This window comes from Rhincodon typus, chromosome 7 (genome assembly GCF_021869965.1).
Source record: "Rhincodon typus isolate 14 chromosome 7, sRhiTyp1.1, whole genome shotgun sequence".
NCBI classification, from domain to species: domain Eukaryota; kingdom Metazoa; phylum Chordata; class Chondrichthyes; order Orectolobiformes; family Rhincodontidae; genus Rhincodon; species Rhincodon typus.
The window spans coordinates 93,379,353-93,400,139 of record NC_063338.1 but is presented as its reverse complement, the minus strand read 5'-3'; the positions used below and the strand labels follow the sequence as shown (position 1 = coordinate 93,400,139).

At 43.6% G+C, this 20,787-nt stretch overlaps 2 protein-coding genes across 2 annotated transcripts in view; both read left to right on the top strand.

The window, feature by feature from the left end:
- cfap65 (cilia and flagella associated protein 65) overlaps positions 1-20,787 on the top strand; it is a 405,073-nt gene that overhangs the window by 140,715 nt on the left and 243,571 nt on the right. The gene's annotated exons all lie outside the window — the stretch shown is intronic.
- mnx2b (motor neuron and pancreas homeobox 2b) overlaps positions 13,043-20,787 on the top strand; it is a 50,761-nt gene continuing 43,016 nt past the window's right edge. The window contains exon 1 of the mRNA XM_020518308.2: positions 13,043-13,670. Coding sequence (XP_020373897.1) covers positions 13,208-13,670 — 463 coding nt within the window. The 5' untranslated portion in view covers positions 13,043-13,207. The remainder of the gene's footprint in view (positions 13,671-20,787) is intronic.

Below are 20,787 nucleotides of genomic sequence, written 5' to 3'. Positions count from 1 at the left end.
AAGACTACCCAGGGTCATCTGTGTGTCTCTCTCTAACAAACTTTCTGTTTTGGATACTGCTGAAAGAGTTGATAAGATGTTCTATTGTAAGGGGAATATACAGGCATTTCTGCAGCCACAGACAAGTTCCCCACAACACACCCCATCCCCTCAGCTATTATTTAGGGAGGCAATGGCCTAGTGGTATTATTGCTGGACTGTTAATCCAGAGACCCAGGCAATGTTCTGGGGAACCAGGTTCAAATCCTGGTCCGGCAGACAGTGGAATTTGAATTCAATAAAGAATCTGGACTTAAAGATCTAACGATGACCATCATGAAACTATTGTTGGAAAAGCCCATATAGTTCACTAATGTCCTTTAGGAAAGGAAACTGCCTTCCTTACCTAGTCTGGCCTACACATGACTCCAGACCCACAGCAATGTGGTCGACTCCTAACGGTCCTCCGGGCAATTAGGATTGGTAAATAAATGTTGACCCAGGCAGCAATGCCAATATGCTGTGAGTGAATAAAAACAATGGTCAAGGGCGAGGCTTAGTGGTATTATCTCTGGACCATTAATCCAGAAACCCAGGTAATGTTCTGGAGACCTGCATTCGAATCCTGTGATGGCAGATGGTGTAATTTGATAATTCAATAAAAGTCTGGAGTTAAGGGTCTAATGATGACCATAAAACCATTGCTGATTGTCAGGAAAAAAAACAACTGCTTCAGTAATGTCCTTTAGGGAAGGAAATCTCCAGTCCTTACCTGGTCTGCCCTTCATGTGACTCCAGAGGCTGAATAACCTGATTAATCTTTTGTTTAAATGTGTAGAAACAGCCTCTGGTTCTTGGAGAGATGACTACAGCCTTCTATGTGGAGACAATAATGAAGAAACATCTAGCTTGCATGAGAAATTCTCCTTACTATCCCTTCTGTGTAGAGAAGTGAATGAAAATCCCAAATAAGTAACTACTCTCCCTCACCTTTCTCTGTAAGCTGCTTTCTCTGAAACTTCCTCTGTAAAGGAAAAGAGGTTAAAAAACTACCTGCAGAGCCAGTGAAAGGACAAATCCTTAATGAGCGAGTGAATGAAAGAATGAAAATCTATGTACTCACAACTTCGAGATATCAACAAAGAGTCAGAAGAAATTGCAGGAAACCAAAGAAAGGTCACTTCAACATCCATGATCTGGACTGGTGCTAGAACTGTGCTTCTCTGCTATTTCCTCCCTTCCATACCCATTACATTTGTGACTTGTCTTGTCATTCTCTGTGTCTCCTTGCCTGTGTATGGAATTTTTAAAAAAGGAGTAGAGTTTAAGTTATAAAGTTGTAAGTTAGCAATTCATTTTTCTTTTCTGTCATTGGTTAAAAACAATTTATTTACAATGAATAGTTATTAGCTTATTAATGGAACAAATAAAAACTGGCACACTTATTCATTTAACCTGAATTAGGCAGTAAGGTATTATTGGGCTATTTGGAGCTTTAATTAATTTTTAAAATGCGTAATGCCTCTATGAATAGTAGGGTTTCATTACCAGTGCATTACTCTTGTGACAGTACCATCAGCATATTTAGCAACTGTACAATCTGTCCCTTCATCCAAATCATTTACATAGATTGTAAATAACTGAAGCTCTGAAACTGGTCCCCATGGTAGACCACTTGTCACATCCTTCCAGCATGAAAAAGACCCATTTATACCCACCATCTGCTTCCTATTAGCTAGCCAATCCTCTATCCACACTCATATGTTACTCTCTATATTTTATTGTTATTTTGTTAATAGCATGTGACATCCTGCCAAATGTCTACTGGAAAGTACAGAACATCTACTGGTTCACCCTTATCCACAGTTGTTACTTCCTCAAATGCCAAATGCAGAACAGGACATGGACAGAAGAAATAATTTGGAACATATGTAAACTAGAGATTTTAGACCATAACGAACGGAGGTGTAAAGCCTAGACGTTTCAGAAATATGGATACATTTATTAATGGCGATGGAGGTGATGAGGCATAGATTAAAGCAAGTAACTTGGTGGATATAGAATTGATTGATTATTAATTTTATTGTCACATGTACTGAAATACAGTGAAAAGTACAAACAGATCACAGAAAGCAAAGGATGTAGAGATCAAAAACACTTAGAGGCATAGAGATTACGTTGCAGGTTACATTATTTGAGGCTAGAGCCCAATCAATAGTCTGAAAATGGCTAGAAATAAGCTGTTCCTGAACCTACTTGTGCGTGTGTTCAGGCTTCTGTATCTTCTGCCTGATGGAAGAGGTTGTAGGAGGTCATTACCAGGGTGCGATGTGTCTTTGATGATGTTGGCTGCCTTTCTACAGCAGCGAGCCATGTAAGTAGAGTCCATGGATGGAAGGTTGGCTTCTATGATGGTCTGGGCTGTGCTCACCACCTTCTGTAGTTTCTCACGGTCCTGGGAAGAGCAGTTGCCATACCAGGCCATTATGCACCTGGATAGTATGCGTTCAATGGTCCATCTGTAGAAGTTGGTGAGGGACCTTCTGGAGATGCCAAATTTCCTGATCCACCTGAGGAATAAGAGGTGTTGTTGTGCCTTCTTGACTGTCGCATTTATGTGGGAAGTCCAGGACAAGCTGTTGGTTATCGTCACTCCGAGGAAATTGATGCTCTTCTCTCTCAACCTCAGTTGCATTGATGTAGATGGGGGTGTGTTCTCCTCCCTTCTTTCTGAAGTCAATGATCAGTTCTTTAGTTTTGCCAACATTGAGAGACATATTGTCTTCATTGCAGCATGTCACCAAGCCCTCTATCTCCCTTCTGTATTTTGACTCGTCATTATTAAATATCCGTCCCACTATGGTGGTGTCATCAGTGAACTTATCATTCAGAATTTAACAACACAGTCGTAGGTGTACAGGGAGCACAGTTGGGGCCTGAGGGCACATCCTTGGGGGGCTCCAGTGTTGAGTGTTATTGTGGAGGAGGTGCAGTTACCTATCCTCATTGATTATAATGAAGTAGATATAGTGCTAAACTGGACAGAGTTCCCACAGCTTCTGTCTTATCCTCAGAGCAGCTGGGAAAGGAGATGAAATTACATGGTGAGTACATGAAGTTCTTGATTGGAACTGAAAGAAGCAGTTGATCTTATCGGTGTTAAATTTGAGGAAGATCTGACTAATGCATGACTTGATTTTGGACAAGTAATCAGACAACAGAAGTAATCCCATGGAAAAGAGAGCAGTGGAAAAGATGCTAGTGAGACCACATCTTTTTTAATTCATTCACGGGATGAGGGCGTCACTGACCAGGCAGCATTTATTGCCCATCCCTAATTGCCCAGCGGGCATTTCTGTGGGTCTGGAGTCACCTGTAGACCAGACCAAGTGAGGATGGCAGTTTCCTTCCCTAAAGGACATTACAGAACCAGATAGAATTTTCCGACGAGACAATCAACAATGGTCATCATTAGTTCTAGGTATTAATCTTAATTCTAGGTATTTATTGAATTCAAGTTCCACGACCCGTTGTGGCAGGTTTCGAACCCTGGTCCCCAGAACATTACCTGGGTCTCTGGATTAACAGTCCAGCGATAACATCACTGGACAACAATAATAGGCCATTGCCCTATCTGAAGTACTGTAAGCTGCTTCGGTCCCTTATCTAAAAAAAGATATCATTCCAATGGAGACAACTCAGCGAAGATTCATGAGGGAGAGTCTCGGGACCAGAGGGCTAGTCTCAGAATAAGGAGGCACCAATTTAAGACTGAGATGAGGAGGAATCTTTTCTCTCAGAGGGTTGTCAGTCTTTGGAACTCCTTATTTTAGAGACATGTTGTGTAGAGTCCTTATGCATATTTGAAACTGAGATTAAATTCTTCCAAAGGAGGGTCACTGGACCCAAAATGCTAACTCTGTTTTTCTCTCTCTCAACAGAGGCTGCCAGACCTGCTAAGCTTTTCCAGCAATTTCTGATTTTATTTTGAATAAATTCTTGATCAGTCGGGGAATCAAGGGTTGGAGGAAAGGGCAGAAAAGTGGATGTGAAGAATATTCCATCAGCCACAATTTTACTGAATAGCGAAATCCAAAATGACTGCAGATGTTGTAAATCAGGAACAAAAACAGAAGTTGCTGGAAAAGCTCAGCATGTCTGGCAGCATCTGTGAAGAAAAAATATCAGAGTTAACATTTCGGGTCTGGTGACGCTTCCTCAGAACTGAAGCAGGGTATGTTCTGGAACAGCAAACAAGTACAGAATTATGTTTAATATAAAATAAAGTTGAAAATATGAAGAAAAAGAATATCTTTGCCGCATGTACAAATCTCGATGTAGAAAGCAGTGAATTCAGCATCTTTCTCACCTGCAGTTCTGGAAATTGAAGGTTGAGGGTTATCAAACTGTTCTTCAGCTGCTTTGGAGGTGGAGGGTTGAGTGTCTTTGGAGACAGTTTTTAAAAACACATCCAGCTTTAATTGAGGCAAACAACATTTATGTAAACATTTATATAGGTTTCTATGAGATTATGATAAACATAATTTTCGGAACCTTAGAGTCTCAGAGACATACAGCATGAAAACAGACCATTCGGCCCAACTTGTCCATGCCAACCAGGCTTCCTAAACTGAACTGGTCACATTTATCTGCGTCTGGCCCATATCCCTTTAAACCTTTCCTATCCATGTACCTGTTTTATTGTCTTTTTAATATTGCAATTGTAACCACCTCCACCACTACATCTGGTAGCTCATTCCATACATGCACCACCCTCTGCATGAAAAAGTTACTCTCCAGGTCATTTTTAAATCTTTCCCTTTCACCTTATATCTGTGTCCTCTAGCTTTGAATTCCCCCACCCGAGAAAAAACCATGGCTATTCACCCTATTCACGCCCTGGATGATTTTATAAACCTCTATAACATCACCTCTCAGCCTCTGACACTTCAGGGAGAAAAATCCCAGCCTATCCAGCCTCTCCCTATAAGTCAAACTCTCCAGTTCCGGCAACATCCTTGTAGATCTTTTCTGCACCTTCTCAAGTTTAACAACATCCTTCCTATGGAAGGGAGACCAGAATTGTACACTGTATTCTAAAAATGGCCTCAACAAGGTCCTGTACAGCCGCAACATGACGTCCCAACTCTTATACTCCATGCACTGACCATTGAAGGCAATTAACTCCTTCTGCCACTCCTTGACCCCTTGACCCATCTAGTCAAGGTCCCGTTGTACTCTGTGGTAATCTTCTCCACTTTCCACTATCACCACCTATTTTGGTCTCATCTGCAAATTTACTAACCATACCTGCCATATTGATATCCAAATCATTTATATAAATGCCAAAAACCAGTGGACCCAGCACCGATCCTTGTGGCACATGACTGGTCACAGACCTCCAGTTCAAAAAACAACACTCTACATCCACCCTCTATCTCCTACCTTCAAGCCAATCTTGTATCCAATTGGCTAGTTCCTCCTGGATCCCATGTCATCTAACCTTCCTAACCAGTCTACCATGTGGAAACTTGTTGAATGCTTTGCTGAAGTCCATATGGACAACATCTACCACTGTGCCTTCATCAATCTTCTTTGTCACCTCTTCAAAAAAACTCATCTGGATGGGTATATGGATGGGAAGGGTTTAGAGGGATATGGGCCAAATGCTGGCAAATGGCACTAGATCAGATTGGAATGACTGGTCAGTGTGGACAAGTTGGACCGAAGGGTCTGTTTCTGTGCTGTGTGACTCAATGCCTCTAAATATGTAGAATTACCAACAGTCCAATGCCCCTCTCTGTTTCTGATCAATTGATATTTTCTCCCAGAGTCAGCTCATCAGTATATCTTCCTGAGGTGCACATGAAGGGGTCTAACTGATTGAGAAAGACAGACTTCATTACCAGCCCTCAGGAGCAGGCAAGGTACTGGGGGATTGTAGAGGGAGGGGAGAGCATAAAATCAGGAGGAAAGGCAGTGAGTAGGCTACCCACTGCTTTCCAGACTCCTGCCAATTCATTCAAGCATGGATGATGTTGATGGTGAACTTCCTACCAGAGATTAATTGAAACTCTTATATGACCAATTTTACCACAAGCTGCGGTGAGTGTGGGGAGAATAATGCCATGTTGGGAGGCTGCCCAGTTGAAGTTGTTGGCTTCCATTAGACTTTAAGAAGGGGTTCCCATGATCCAAAGCAAGCTCGCAGATTGCCATCGAATTCTACTGACAACTCAAAAAGGCAGTTGTAGAGCCATCACCTTGGCTATTAAATTCAGTGATCAGGGCAGCCTGCAGTGAAAAAAACCTACCTCAGCCTCCCAGACAAACTTACAGCACATACTGACAGGACCTCCTCCAGCACGGTCTGCCTTTTGCAGTACCAACAGTGGCCACTGTTGTAGTGGTGCAACTGGGAATAGAAACATAGAAACACATAAAATAGGAGCAGGAGTAGGCCATTCGGTCCTTCAAGCCTGCACCACCATTCAGTACAATCATGGCTGATCATGCAATCTCAGTACCCTATTCCCGCCCTCTCCCCATACCCCTTGAAACCTTTAGCCAAAAGAGCCACATCTAGCTCCCTCTTGAATACGTTTAATGAACTGGCCCCAACAGCTTCCTGTGGGAGAGAATTCCACAGGTTCACATCTCTCTTAGTGAAGAAATTCTTCCTCATCTCTGTCCTGAATGGCTTACTCCTTATTCTTAGACTATGACCCCAAGTTCTGGACTTCCCCAACATCTGGAACATTCTTCCTGCATCTAGCCGTCCAGTCCCATCAGGATTTTATATGCTTTTATGAGATCTACCCACCTCAATCTTCTAAATTCCAGCAAATACAAGCCCAGTCGATCCAGTCTTTCCTCATATGTCAGTCCTGCCATCCAAGGAATCAGTCTGGTGAACCTTTGCTGGACTCCCTCAATAGCAAGAATGTCCTTCCTCAGACTAGGAGACCAAAATTGCACACAATAACTCAGGGTGTGGCCTCACCAAGGCCCTGTATAATTGCAGCAAGGCATCCTTACTCCGGTACTCAAATCATTGCTATGAAGGCCAGCATGCCATTGGCTTTCCTCACCACCTGCTGCATCGGTTCATGTGACTGTTTCACCATGACACCCAGGTCTTGATGCACCTCACCTTTTCCTAAACTTCCACCGTTCAAATAATAATCTGCCTTCCTGTTTTTGTGACCAAAGTGGAATGAAGTGCTGTTAGCTCTTGGAGGTGAAACCCCTGCTCTGAAAGGGGTGAAAGCCCTATCAGCACGCAGATCCTGCCAGGTTGCCATTGAATTCTACTGACAATCCAAAAACCAGTTGTAGAGTCATTGCCTTGGCCAGTGAATTCAGCTGATGTAATGCTTTGCAAATTCAAACCCAAATATTGCACCTCACTTGCCTTCAGAAATTATTTGTAACTATTTAGTCCATGCACAAATCATCCTTCATGCACTTTAGCTTAGTAACCTTGACTTTATGCTTCTCTAACCAATCCCACCTTTCACAGAAATCTATCCTAAGTTTGTTTCAAAATGTTCCAACTCTCTTCTTAACTCCCCTCTGTCCTGGGCTATATACTAACACTATTCACAGTTCACTTTCCATTTCCCACTCAGCATCACAGCTTCCATCTACTTCAACCATTGATGATCGAATCTCTTCTCCAAGCTCTTTAATATTTTCCCTCTTTCAGGGAGCATCTTAAGAAAGCAATGGATTTCTAAGAAAATCCTTCACTTTCTTTTTCAATATTTTTATTTGGTTTTTCCCACTTTCTGTTCTGACCATCATCTACAAGAGTGGAGGATAATACTTACTGGTCTCATTCAAATACAACATGGGTTGAGGAAAATATTTTAAACTTGCAGATCTGAAATTTGCTGAGGGTACAAATGTCAAGGCAATGTGATGTCAGGGTCTGTGTTCATAAGGGGGGGTGGGAAAAAAAGGTGTAACAGTTTGTGTTTGTGGGTGTATATTGGGGTAGCCACTGAATTCCTCTGAGATTGTAGGAACTGCCGATGCTGAAGAATCTGAGATAACAAGTTGTAGAGCTGGATGAACACAGCAGGTCAAGCAGCATCAGAGGAGCAGGAAAGCTGATGTTTCGGGTCTGGACCCTTGAAGGGAATTTTGGAATACGTTCAAGGTTTTGTAAAGAAATATAGAAGGGAAAGAATTATTGGTGTTATAATTGCAGGGACCTTTCTTAATTCAAAGTTACTTCTTTTTAAATGTCTAAAAATTCATCATCCTACCAGTTTCAGGCATTGGTTGAAGTCTATCTATAGTAAGGGTTAAAAATCTCTGTCAGCCCTCAGTGTGAATTAAAAAAAACCTTTTGGAGATCAATAGATTACTAGTTACTACAGATATCCAGGGAATGGAGACCACATGATTAATGTCATAAAAATCATTGACTTTCAATGGCATTACCATCACTGAAACCACCACTAACACCACTCTGGGGGCTAACATTGGCCAGGACCTGAACTGGACTGTTCATATAAGCACATTGGCTACAACAGTAATTGGATGCCATGAATCCTGCAGTAAGTAACTCACCTCCTGATTCCTGAAATTCTGTCCACCATCTACAATTTTGATCTAGATCATAAAGGGAAGGAGGTCAGGTCAGAACTGTGCGAAACTGTGGTTAGGCCGCAGCTGGAGTACTGTGTGTGGTTCTGCTCACCAGACTATAGGAGGAATGTGATTGCATTGGAGGGGGTGCAGAGTAGATTCACCAGGATGCTTCCTGGAGTGAAACAGTTCAGTGATGAAGATAGGTTAGATAAGCTCGGGTTGCTTACTTTGGAGCAGAGAGGGCTGACAAAGGTATATGAGATTATGAGGGGCATGGACAGGGTGTACAGAAAACAAGGGTCAATAACAAGGGGGCATAATTTTAAAGGGAAAGGCAGGTTTGGAGGGGATTTGAAGAAAACATTTTTCACCTAGAGGGTGGTGGGAGACTGGAATGCATGGCCCAGGAGGGTAGTTGAGGCGGGAAACCACACAACCTTTAAAAAGTACTTAGATGAGTGCTTTAAATGTCATATTCAAGGCTATGGGCCTAATGCGGGAAAGTGGGACTAGTGTAGGTAGTAGCACGCTTTAGGCTGTACAGACTCAATGTGCTGAAGGGCCTGTTCTGTACTGTATGATTCTATAAGATAAGGCTCTATCCTATTGTTTATTCCCTACCCCACCCACCTCCCTATTTTCTGCAAATAAACTGACAGTTTCCCAGCCACCATCAGTTCTGAGGAAGGGTGATTGGACCCGAAACATTAACTCTGTTTTCTCCTTCACAGATGCTGCCAGACCTGCTGAGCTTTTCTGGCAACTTTGTTTTTGTTCTAGGTCAGATTGAAGTGTGTGGTTGGTTGGGCAAGTTGGACCGAAGGATCTGTTTCTGTGATGTGGGTGACTCTATGACCCTATAACAGCTAGACCTAAGCAATAAGTAGTGGCACAGCCAATGAAACCCACATCTTGTGAGTGAATAAAATTATAGCGGATCAGTCATGATCTAGAATAGCAGAGCAGGCTGGAACGGCTGAATGGCCTCCTCCTATTCCGATGTTCCTGGATTTCGATGCAGTTAGCCCCAATCAGACTTGTGAGTTTCTTGATATTGCTGAGTGGGAGTGAACGGTAGTTTTAAAATTACATAGATGTCTTTATATCAGGTGGGAAAGGGTTGCGAGGCTGTTTGGAACAAATCTGATCCCATGAGGAATTTGTTACCTGCGGTACCGCCCTGTACACACTGCACACGGCGGGATGGGGGGTGGGATGTGAAACGGGGGGGGTCAGACCTCACATAAATGGAGAGAGAGAAGGAGAGAGCAGGTGAGAGTGAAAGCTGTACTGAGTCCAGCTCACACACGCACATTGCTAAACCTACAGGCAAAATTCAGAATAAAACGAACCCTCCGATCAGAAAAGATTAAAAGAGAGGTAAACTGAACGAGTTAGTGAGAGACATTGGTGTCTGTTTTTTTTTAAAGAAAACGACTTAGATTCCACGAAATGAGGATGGAATGAAACAAGACGATCTTTCTATTCGTTAGAGATAGCAAGAAGTGCAGATGCTGGAGTCAGAGATAACACAGTGTGGATCTGGAAGAACACAGCAGGAAGAAGGGTCCCGACCCGAAACGCCAACTTTCCTGCTCCTCTGATGCTTTCTGTTCGTTAAACTGACTGGTATTAGACTATAGGCTGCCCAAGGATTCGTTACAATCCAATATATTTTTCGAAAAACAAAAAAAAAACAGAAGTTGCTGGAAAAGCTCAGCAGGTCTGGCAGTATCTATGAAGAGAAATTAGAGTTAACGTTTCAGGTCTGGTGGCCCTTCTCAGAACTCAGAATATATTTTTCGTCTCGTTTTAACCTGCATACCCTCTCTATTTTTTCCTCCTAAGGTTGCTTTGTGATGTGAGTTTTGTTCATGGGTTTAGTTACTTCAGTTGGTTGACCAGCAGGTTTGCGATACAGAGTGATGCTAATAACATGGGTTCAATTTCCACGTTGGCTGAGGTGTGGCGGCCCTTAGCTTAAGCTACCATCAGCCGTCTCCCTCTAAACAAAATAAAAAGGCTCGCGGATGCTGGAAATCAGAAACAAAAATAGAAACTGCCAGACCTGCTGAGCCTTTCCAACAATTTCTGTTTTTATTTCTGGCAATCAGAAATTGCATCGAAAACTCTGCTTTCTCGCCACAGATGCTGCCAGACCTGCTGAGTTTTTCCCAGCAGTTTCTGTTTCTATCTCTCTTTGATGATCTGCTTGGCGACTTCTAATGTTGGTTTCCTGTCTGAGTGAAGTAGGGGGTTAGCTCAGAGGGTAGACATTCCCAGATGTGACACTGACTACTGTCTCATCTTCGTTCAGTCTGTTCGCCCAGAATTCATTGATATTTCAGCTCAAATTTAACTGCGGATTTCGTTCAAAAGCAAAACAGAGAGGTAAGTACATAATGTAGCCCCTCGTTTGGTGGAGTTGCTTTAATTTGAATCTCACACGGCTGCGTTTAAAATGTGGAAATGTTTTCAGACGAACTTTCAGTCTGGAGTGTGAGAACTGAGAGTGGAGGGGTCTTAAACTCGGTCACTCGTGAGCTATACTTTAGCCGGTCTACCCGTTTCTTCTCCCATACAATAGAAGCCATTCTACCCATCGTGTCGGCGCCAGCCTTTTGCAAATTGAGTCTCTTTTAGGAGGATAAACTGCCCCCTTCAAATATTTATATCAATCCTCTTTTAGGAAATATCCTTCCACCATCCTTTCAAGCAAACCATCTTGAGTACAGATCAGTAGGTTCAAAATTGATCATTTTTTTCTCTCCTTGGTCACCGGTCAATTTCCTGAGATCCATAGAGGTCTCTCTGCTATTGGTCCCCCTTTTTATAAATGGAATCCATTTCCCAGCATTTATTCGATCCACCCCTGAGAAAGATGTTTACAATCTCCGGAGAATGTACAGTCGAGCCCAATGATTCTTCCTTTGAGAAGGGTCTGTCTCAGCTCATTCAGATTTCCAGAAACGCCCTGCTCCCTGTGCCCCTCACCAGTCTTGGGTGTGTGCTGATTCTCTGGGTTGAAGGAAAATTCGCAGCGGGGAAACCAAAGAAGAGCCAGGGATTTTAAAAGTAATCTAATCTAATGCACTCTCCGATGTCTAAACACTAGAAATTTTTCCTGATGTTCGATTGATTTTAATTCTATAAAACATAACTAAACGAAAAATATGACCTCTGTATGGACCAATGCAGGAAATATTCTCAAATTCGGAAATGTCATTTTAATCTAACTCATTTTAAACATCTGTGAGAGAACAGCTTAGAAGCAAGTTCAAAAACAGAAGTTGCTGGAAAAGTTCTGAGGAAGGGTCACCGGGCCCGAAACGTTAACTGATTTTTTTTCTTCACAGATGCTGCCGGACCTGCTGAGCTTTCCCACCAATTCTGTTTTTGTTCCTGATTTACAGCATCCACAGTTCTTTCGGTTTTTATATAGAAGCAACTTCAGTTTCGTTGATACATCGGGGACCTGGAGCAGGTGCGGCGAAATATTTGAGTCTTTCCTTGCTTCAGAGAAATGAGGGGTTTTGGGGTTTTGGAGCGTGATCATGAAACACCCCTGGGTGCTGAGGAGTGGCTAACATTTTCACGGAGACTCTCAAAGGGAACATGTAGATTCACTGCCACACCCAGAAAGACCAGAGACAGGACAGCGGGCGAGAGACAGCGGTGTGAGAGAAACCACAATTTAGGGAACTCCCGGAAAAAGCTATTTTCCTTGTTCAATCAAAAAAAGGGGTGACTTTTATAAAAAGCAAAAAAACCCTACAAACTCTCAGAACTGAAAATAAGGAATTTGGGGGTGAGAAATTTTAAAGAGAGAGAGAGAGACAGAGACAGGGGACTAAACAGAGGGAGAGGGAGATAGAAGATAGACGCACACTAACAGAGAGAAGCACACAAATAGGGACACAGGAAGAGACACAGACTGAGTGAGGGGGTAAGGCGCGCACACACACACACACACACACACATACCGAACGTGGGGGAGAGTGAGGCATAGGCAGACACACAGACACACACACCGAAAGTGAGGGAGAGAGAGACAAACAGAGAGACAGAGACACACATTCAGAAAGTGAGCGAGAGACAGACAGACACGCACACACACACACACACACACACACAAAGGCAGAGACAATCAGAGGCAGGGCGACACAGGAAAGTGAGAGATAGTGAAGGGAGAGTGACACACTGGGAGGCAGAGAAACGGAGACAGTGAGAGAAACAGGGACAGATTGCCAGAGAGAGAGAGAGAGACAAAGTGACACCTAGAGCGGCTGTGCACACAGACAGGCTGGCAATATAAGAGAGACTGGAAGACACAAGGTGTCATCCGATGAGAAACCAACTGTAGAACAAACTCAGCCCAATTGGAGACTGGCCCCGTGAGGTTTATCAGCAGCTGAGAGAGAGAGAGAGGCTCATGTTTAGAGAGTGCCAGTGGGTGGGAGAGAGAGAGAGAGGGCCAGTCCCTGCTGACAGTGAGAGAGAGATTCAGGTAGCTGTGGTTAAGATAGGGTCACAGGTTGTTAGTGTGAGAGAGAGAGAGAGAGAGGCTCCAACTTCACGTTCCTGCCCACATTCCCCCCAGAATCTCCCTCCTGCCTGCGTTCACAACATGGAAAAGTCGAAAAACTTCCGGATCGACGCCTTGCTCGCTGAGGAGCCTCCCCGGGCCATGCCGAGCTCCTCTCCCCCGGTGCTGAGCCCCAGCTCGGTGCCTGAGAGTTCAGCGGGGAGTCCTGGCTCCTGTATCCGCACCGAGACGCCTTCTCCCCGGGAAAAAGGGGCCGGTTTACCGCTGGCCAGTAGCAGCAGTATCATTCCCAAACCGGGTTTACTAAACCTGCAACCGCCGGGCCTTGGCTCCCTGTCCCACCCAGCTATGTACGGCCACCCAGTGTACACTTATCCGGGATTGGGAGCCCAGCACCCGGCGCTGACCTACAGCGCCTTCCCTCAGTTACCGCAGCCGCATCCCGAGCAACTGAAAGCGGCGGCGGCAGCATCGTTTCATTTAGACCATTGGCTCCGGGCTCAAGCTGCTGGGATGATGATACCGAGACTGCCTGACTATAGCAGTGAGTACCAAGTCAGATAAAGCCACTTAACCAGCAACTCTGTGAAAAGTTAACAAGCCCCATCAATATGTATTCTCAACAGCAGCGCGTCTCATAACATTTACAAAGGCCCGACTCTTGTAAGGTTCGATCGAGCGGCCGAGGGCCCGATTTTAACTCAATGTAGATTTTACACCGAGTTAAAATCACGCTGCTTAAAGACAAATGAACCAACGGAGATTCAAAACAAGGATTTGTAACTTGAGACGCTGAGAAGTAGCATTGCACGCGAGCAAATTCAAATAACTTGCAAATAGAATTGATAAAGGCTTAAGTAAGAAAAAAAGGAGCAAATTTGCAAGGTTATGGGCAGGAATTGTAAGTTCATTGTATTGCAAGAAGCTAGCACCGGGCGGATGGGCCGAAGACGCTATGCCCTGTGGATATCGGGTTAGGGGATAGTTTGTTGCAAAGATCAACAACTAATTTTCTGCGCGATTTGCCTGTTTACAGTTTGTTTTCTTTTGATAGTTTTTTTTAAAAATTGCGTTCAGTTTTGCAGCTAGAAATGGCATCCCGGTTTTCCCTGCGTTAATGGTGAATTTTCCTGACATCGTTACTTTATTAACGCCCTGTCTCTCACAAATACACACAGCCAAACAGAAATGGTTTTGAGGTGGAGGCTGCTCAGATCCATCGTTTTACAGGATTTCTGTTTAAGTCGAAATTCTCCGAGAAATACTCATTGAGGACTTGGAGAGCAAACAAATTCAGTTGGCCAGACACATTATGGAACTAAATGTGACTGTCCTGTGTACAATATTCTGAAGGGCTGGACTGGGTAGATACAGAGAGGTCGTTTTCCCCTTGTTGGAGAATCTAGTACGGTACAGACTTTTGACAGCACAGACTTGATAGGCCGAATGGGCCTCTTCTTTACTATATATTTCTATGATTCTAGGACCAGAAGGCATAATCTCAGAATAAGGGGTTTAAACCAGACACTCAGAAGGTATCAGTAAAATTCATTATCACAGAGGGCTGGAGAGGCTGGGTCATTAAATATATTCAAGGCTGAGATAGACAGGCTTTTTTTTTTACTTTTCTTTGAAAACTGGACCCCAAATGTTACCTCTGATTTTTCCCCACAGATGCTGCCAGACCTGTTGAGATTTTCTAGCAATTTCTGTGTTTGTTTTTTTTAAAAAAATTAATTTATTATTGTCACACGCATCTATGTAGAGTGAAATGTCATGTTTTGCCATAGGCAGATCATGCCATACAAAATGTATTGGGGTAATACAACAGAGCGAGGAATCCAAAGTTAGGACTGCAGGGAAGGCTCACAGAGAGCGAGATCAACATTAAATTTAAAATTTGAGAAGTTTTGTCCAAAGGTTGTAGGGAAAAAGCAGGAAAATGAAGTTGAGGATTATCAGATCAGACACCATCTCATTGAATGATGGGCTGAATGGCCTATTTCTGCTCCTATCCCTTATAGTTTTTGTACTTGTCCGTGCGGTCAATCCAGACGTTTCTCACAAAGTGAGATTTCTTGTGAAAGGTTCTGTGGCTGCATCTGTTGTGTGTTTGAGCGGGGCCACTTGGGAGAGAGTTCCGTGTCGGAATGTTTCAGACTGAGTGAGAAGAAAGCGCCGGCTCAGAACTCTCTCTTTCCCCTCAGGCAGCGCTGACATTGAAGTGGGATTAAACCTCTCAATTCCCCCTGGGTCCAAAGTAATGGGGCAGGGGATCGATTTGATCGGAATTTCACGCACTCCGAAAATTTCAAATTCATTTGGGGACACTTGGAAAGGGAGAGATATTTAGTCCCGTTGTCTACGTATGATTAATCTGTGCGTGTACATACAGGCATAGAGAGTGTGGCACGGTGTGGCGCTCCTTTAATCATATTGTAACGAAATAGTTTTCACGCCAACTCAAATTAAACGGGAAATAGGGATCCCAAAGCACAAGACAGAAAAGCGACTGGAAGTTTGTTGATGGATATTTTGTGAGAAATTAACCTTAATTCAATTCCCACAATCGTAGCAAAACATTGTGGGATGTTGGATTTCTGAAATTAACATAGGGAATGTTGGAGAAACTCGGGAAGTCTGGCACCCTCAGTGAGAGACTATAGGGTTCTGATGAGCGGTCATCCCGCACTTGAAACGTTAACTCTGTCTCTCTCTCTCCACAGGCGCTGTTCAGACCTGCTGAATTTCTCCAGCAATTTACTGTTTTTTGTTATACACAGTTCTGAGGAAGGGTCACGGGACCCGAATCAATAGCTCGGCTTTTTTTTCTTCACACAGACGCTGCCAGACCTGCTGAGTTTCTCCAGCAATTTCTGCTTTTGTTGTATTCCCTCATCATCGATTCTTGCGGAACAGGCTGGAGGTGCTGAATGGACAACTGTTCCTATGTAGAAAGAATTCATACGGCCCATCGTTATCTGTAGTAGCTCTTTCACAATCGTTTTAAAAAGTGATTTTATTTTTTTAAAAAGTCATTCATGGGTTAGACCAGCATTGTATTGCCATTCCCTAGTTACCCGGGGGCAGTTAAGAGTCAACCCTCAAAGACATTAGTGAACTAGCTGGGTTTAGGTGACAATGGTCACCATGAGACGTTTGCTCCTTTTTATTTTAATTGAATTCAAATTCCACCATCTGCCGTGACAGGATTCGAACCCACGCCCCCAGAACATTACCTGGGTCTTTACTGTAATAGACTAACAACAATGCTACTAAGCCATCACCTCCCCAACAACAGACAATTAGGTGTTTTTGAGTCCAGTCACTGTTGTGTGTATGCCTGTCAGATTTAAGTAGATGGTACTAAAACCTTCAGAAATAATCCTTGCCCTTATGTGGTATAGAACGTTTGTAATACTGCCCCATGCCTGTCTGGTAGGACAGTGGCTGCTCTGTGTGTGTGTGTGACTGTGTGTGTGTGTCTGTGAGTGTGTCTGTGTGTCTGTGTGTGTGTCTATGTGTGTGTATGCGAGAGAGAGGTGTGTGTGTGAGATGTGTGCGCGCGTGTGTGAAATGTCTGTTTGAATGTTCATGTGAGATGTGTGTGCGTGTTTCAAATGTGTGTATGTGTGTGAGATGTGTATACGTGCGTGTGAGATGTGTGTGTGAATGTGTTCGTGTGTGTGTGAATGTGTGTGTGTGAAATGTGTGTGTGAGATGTGTGTGTGTGTGAGATGTGTGTGTGAGATGTGTGTGAGGTGTGTGTGTGAGAGACGTGTGTGTGTGAGATTGTGTGTGTGTGTGTGTGAGATGTGTATACGTGCGTGTGAGATGTGTGTGTGAATGTGTTCGTGTGTGTGTGAATGTGTGTGTGTGAAATGTGTGTGTGTGTGAGATGTGTGTGTGAGATGTGTCTGAGGTGTGTGTGTGAGAGACGTGTGTGTGTGAGATGCGTGTGTGTATGTGTGTGTGTGTGAGATGTGTGTGTGTATGTGTGTGTGTGTGAAGAGGCCAGTCTTGTAAAAGGAAGTTGTCTTTGTCAGTCTAATTGGTCTTTGGAAAAAATTAGTTCAAACTGCAACTGAAAACAGGTTGTTTCACGGCCCATTAGCTGAACTGAAGAGATCAGTGTGTATGTGTGTGTAGATAATGCGATTAGATACGCCTCACACCAAGACAAGGAGACACAGAGCGAGAGAGAGAGACGGCACACACACTAATTCCGCAGCCCAAGAAGGCAAACGGAAAAACAGAAACTGCTAGAGAAACTCAGCAGGCCTGGCAGCCTCTGTGGAGGGAAAGCAGGGACATAACGATCAGATAATTCTGCAGATTGCAGAAAAAGCGAGAGAGACACCGAAAGGGATAGGCTAGAAAAAGAAACGGTTGAGAAAATGAACCAGAGACAGTCAAAACAAATGGAGAGATGTTGCGGAAGACAGTTTGGGTGCTGTGCATGTGTGAGGTGGGCTGTGGGAAGAATGGAAGGGAATAACAGAGGTAGAGAAGGAAGGAAAGAATAAGCGGTGAGATATTGAAAAAAGGGGTAAAGTTAACACCTAAACGGGGGAAACGGGCAAAAAGAGAGGGACAGACTGAGAGAAACATAGAGTGAAATAAAATAAGGAACAGCGGATACTGGAGATCTGAAACAAAAACAGAAAATATTGGAGAAACTCAGCAGGTCTGGCAGCACGGAGAGAGAGAGAGTTAACGTTTTAAATACAATATGAATTGGAAAACGTGCGAAGCAGATGGGAGATTTAAAAACATATCTACATAGGGCTGAAATAAATCTGCCTTCCAGAATTACACAGTATTTATTCCTGTGCAGATAATTTCGTATGTTAACACTCCCCTGACCCATTTCCAGCATTTCCATATTTATTCTCCCTGGTCTGATTGCGGTGAAGCAGAAAAAGAGGCAAATTTCACAGCAACAGCGCCTGTATCGTTCAGGAAAATGAAACAGTTTTGAGCGTGTGATGTTTTGCCTGTGAGCGCCTGTGTTTATTGTGTGGATTCAGGAGGAGGAAGAGGCAGCTGTGGTCTGATTTCAGGGTAAACAATCGAATCTGCTTCACACACGGGAATTGGCGAAAAAAAGGAACAAAAAAAAAACTGGAAGAAATGTTTAATTGAAAAAGCAGAGGAATGTAAAATGCGAGCAGTTCCGGCTCCCGGGAAAAAAACTCCGTTTTGGAATTTTTCTTATTTCCCACATTGGGAACGATGGGCCGAATGGCAGATATAACGCTCGGGTGTATTTATATATCCTCCTGGGACTTTATACCAAATCCACACTGAGGTTTATTTGATTAAAAAGCGGGCTGATCTCGTTTCTCTAGATTCCTATCTAAATCTGAAATAAGGGTTTTTGGGGAAATTGAAGATTAATGTCCCAGGACTGCCGTTTTTACTGATGCGCCAGTTATGATGAGACTCGCCTCCGAGTGGTTGAAATTGCTGTGTGGCCGAGCTGATTCGCTGCGGCCGGCGCCACTTGAAGTTTGCAGTGAGATTTCGCAGCGTTCGTCTGCAATTTCCCCCAGTGAAAAGGGACCTGGGATCTAGCAGCTTCATCGTTGGGCTGGGACGAATAAGTGAGACTGAGTGTATTTTACAGGACTTCAGGAGGGGGGCAGTGGGGATAAAGGCAGACCATTGAGTCCTCCAATTCTCTAGTCAATGGCCAATCACCAACATCGTAGATAGCCTACCATTTAGCAACAACTTATAAAGGATCTTGGAGGGCTCTGGTAGTAGTGTTCCTACCTCTGGGATCAAGTCCCACTCACTCCAGCAGTGTTTACTAACAGGTTGTTTAGGCAAAGGTAATTATAGTTTTAAAAAGGGGAAAATATAAAGAGATAACAAGGACACAGCAGGTCAGGCAGCATCAGAGGAGCAGAAAGGGTCTGCACCCTTCTTCAGAAAACTTCAGAAATATAAAGGTTGGCTATGTCTATGATGTAGTTGGTATTTCCTCATTCAGAACCAGGCAGAAACATTGGCATAAGGAAGTTCTGGTGCTGCATTGGTAGTGTCTCCAACTCTGGGGCAGAAAGCCAGAGGTTTTAAGTATCCCCTGCTCCAGAGGCGTGCGGTAACGTGTCTGAATAGTTTGATTAAAAATATCTGGAAAGGATCTTGTGGCACAATAGTCCCTTTAGGTGAGAAGGTCAAAGTTCATGATCCACCTGCTCCTCAGGTGTGCCATAAAATGGCCAAACATTTAATTTCTAAACAAAGCTTAGGTCTACATAAAATGAGTCGAGGTGCCTCACAAAAACATTATAGAGCAAGGAATGACTTGGCCAAAGAGATAGGTTTTAAGTGATAACACAGTGCGTTGCTGGAGGAACACGGCAGGCCAGGCAGCATCAGAGGAGCAAGAAAGTTAACGTTTCGGGTCAGGACCCTTCTTCAGAAACTAATTCTGAAGAAGGGTCCCGACCCAAAATGTCAATTTTCCTGCTGTTCTGATGCTGCCTGGCCTGCTGTGTTCCTCCAGCAACACATTGTGTTATCTCTGACTCAGCATCTACAGTTATTACTAACTTTAGGTTGTAAGAGGTACCTTAAGGTAAGAAAGTGAAGCAGAGAGATGTAGAGAAAGAAATACAGAGATCAGGGCTAAGATGACTTCACTATAATTGAGGGTGGGCCAGAGGCCAGAACACAATGACCTTGGAGGATCGTGGGACAGGAGGAGATTAAAGAAATAGGGGAGAGGGTGAGGGCATGGAGGGATTTGAAAACAAGGTTGAGAACACAATTGCCAAGAAATTGCTTGAAGGTGAGCCAATTTAGGTCAGAGGACACAAGGGTGGTCAGTGAATGGGTCTTGCTGTTGACAGAGAAGCAGAGTTTTGAATGTTTCATGTTTACAAAGAATACAATGTGAGCTACAGCCAGAATTGCATCGGAATAGTCCATTGTGTAGGTAATGAATGATGGACGAGGGTTCAGCAGCCGACGAACTAAATCCCAAATTTGCTCAGCACCTCTCGTGATCTTTCCAAAAGCCTGTGTGTTGTAATGCTGTCTGGCTTATTGCTGCACATCCCATTGTGAATGTAATGCTCTGCACTGATATTCAGGTAAACGTTACAGCCGATCTCATATGTAGAACTAATAACATCTTGTGAAGACAGTTCCAAACTTCTTCCAGCCTCCTTCCTGTTGGTAAGGAGAGCAGGGTTGCTGTGGGTTTCAATCTGCAGTTCAACAGCTTTACATCTCAAAGATGCCAGGTTTCCAAGTCAACGGGGCAGAGGCTCCCAACAGAAATCTATTTTTGTAAGGGACACACCTTAATCTCTTATTTTGGGAGGAATCTTGTTCTATCTTCTGGTTCCCAGAGGTAAATAGAATCAAAAAGTAATATAAACACAGGTGCGGGCAGTATGGTGCAGTGTCCTTCAGCAAAACAGCGGATGGGAGGATTGGATCAACCTGGATAGTCTCTGTAGCAACTTAAAGTGATTTATGACAGGGAATTATATTTGGGATCAGGGTTTCGTGAAGATGAAGGAAGAACTATAGTTTCTGGTTCTTTTATTTAATTCAGTTTCTACTTATTGCCCATCCCAACTGCCCAAATTAAGAGATAACAAGGTTTAGAGCTGGATGAACACAGCAGGCCAAGCAGCATC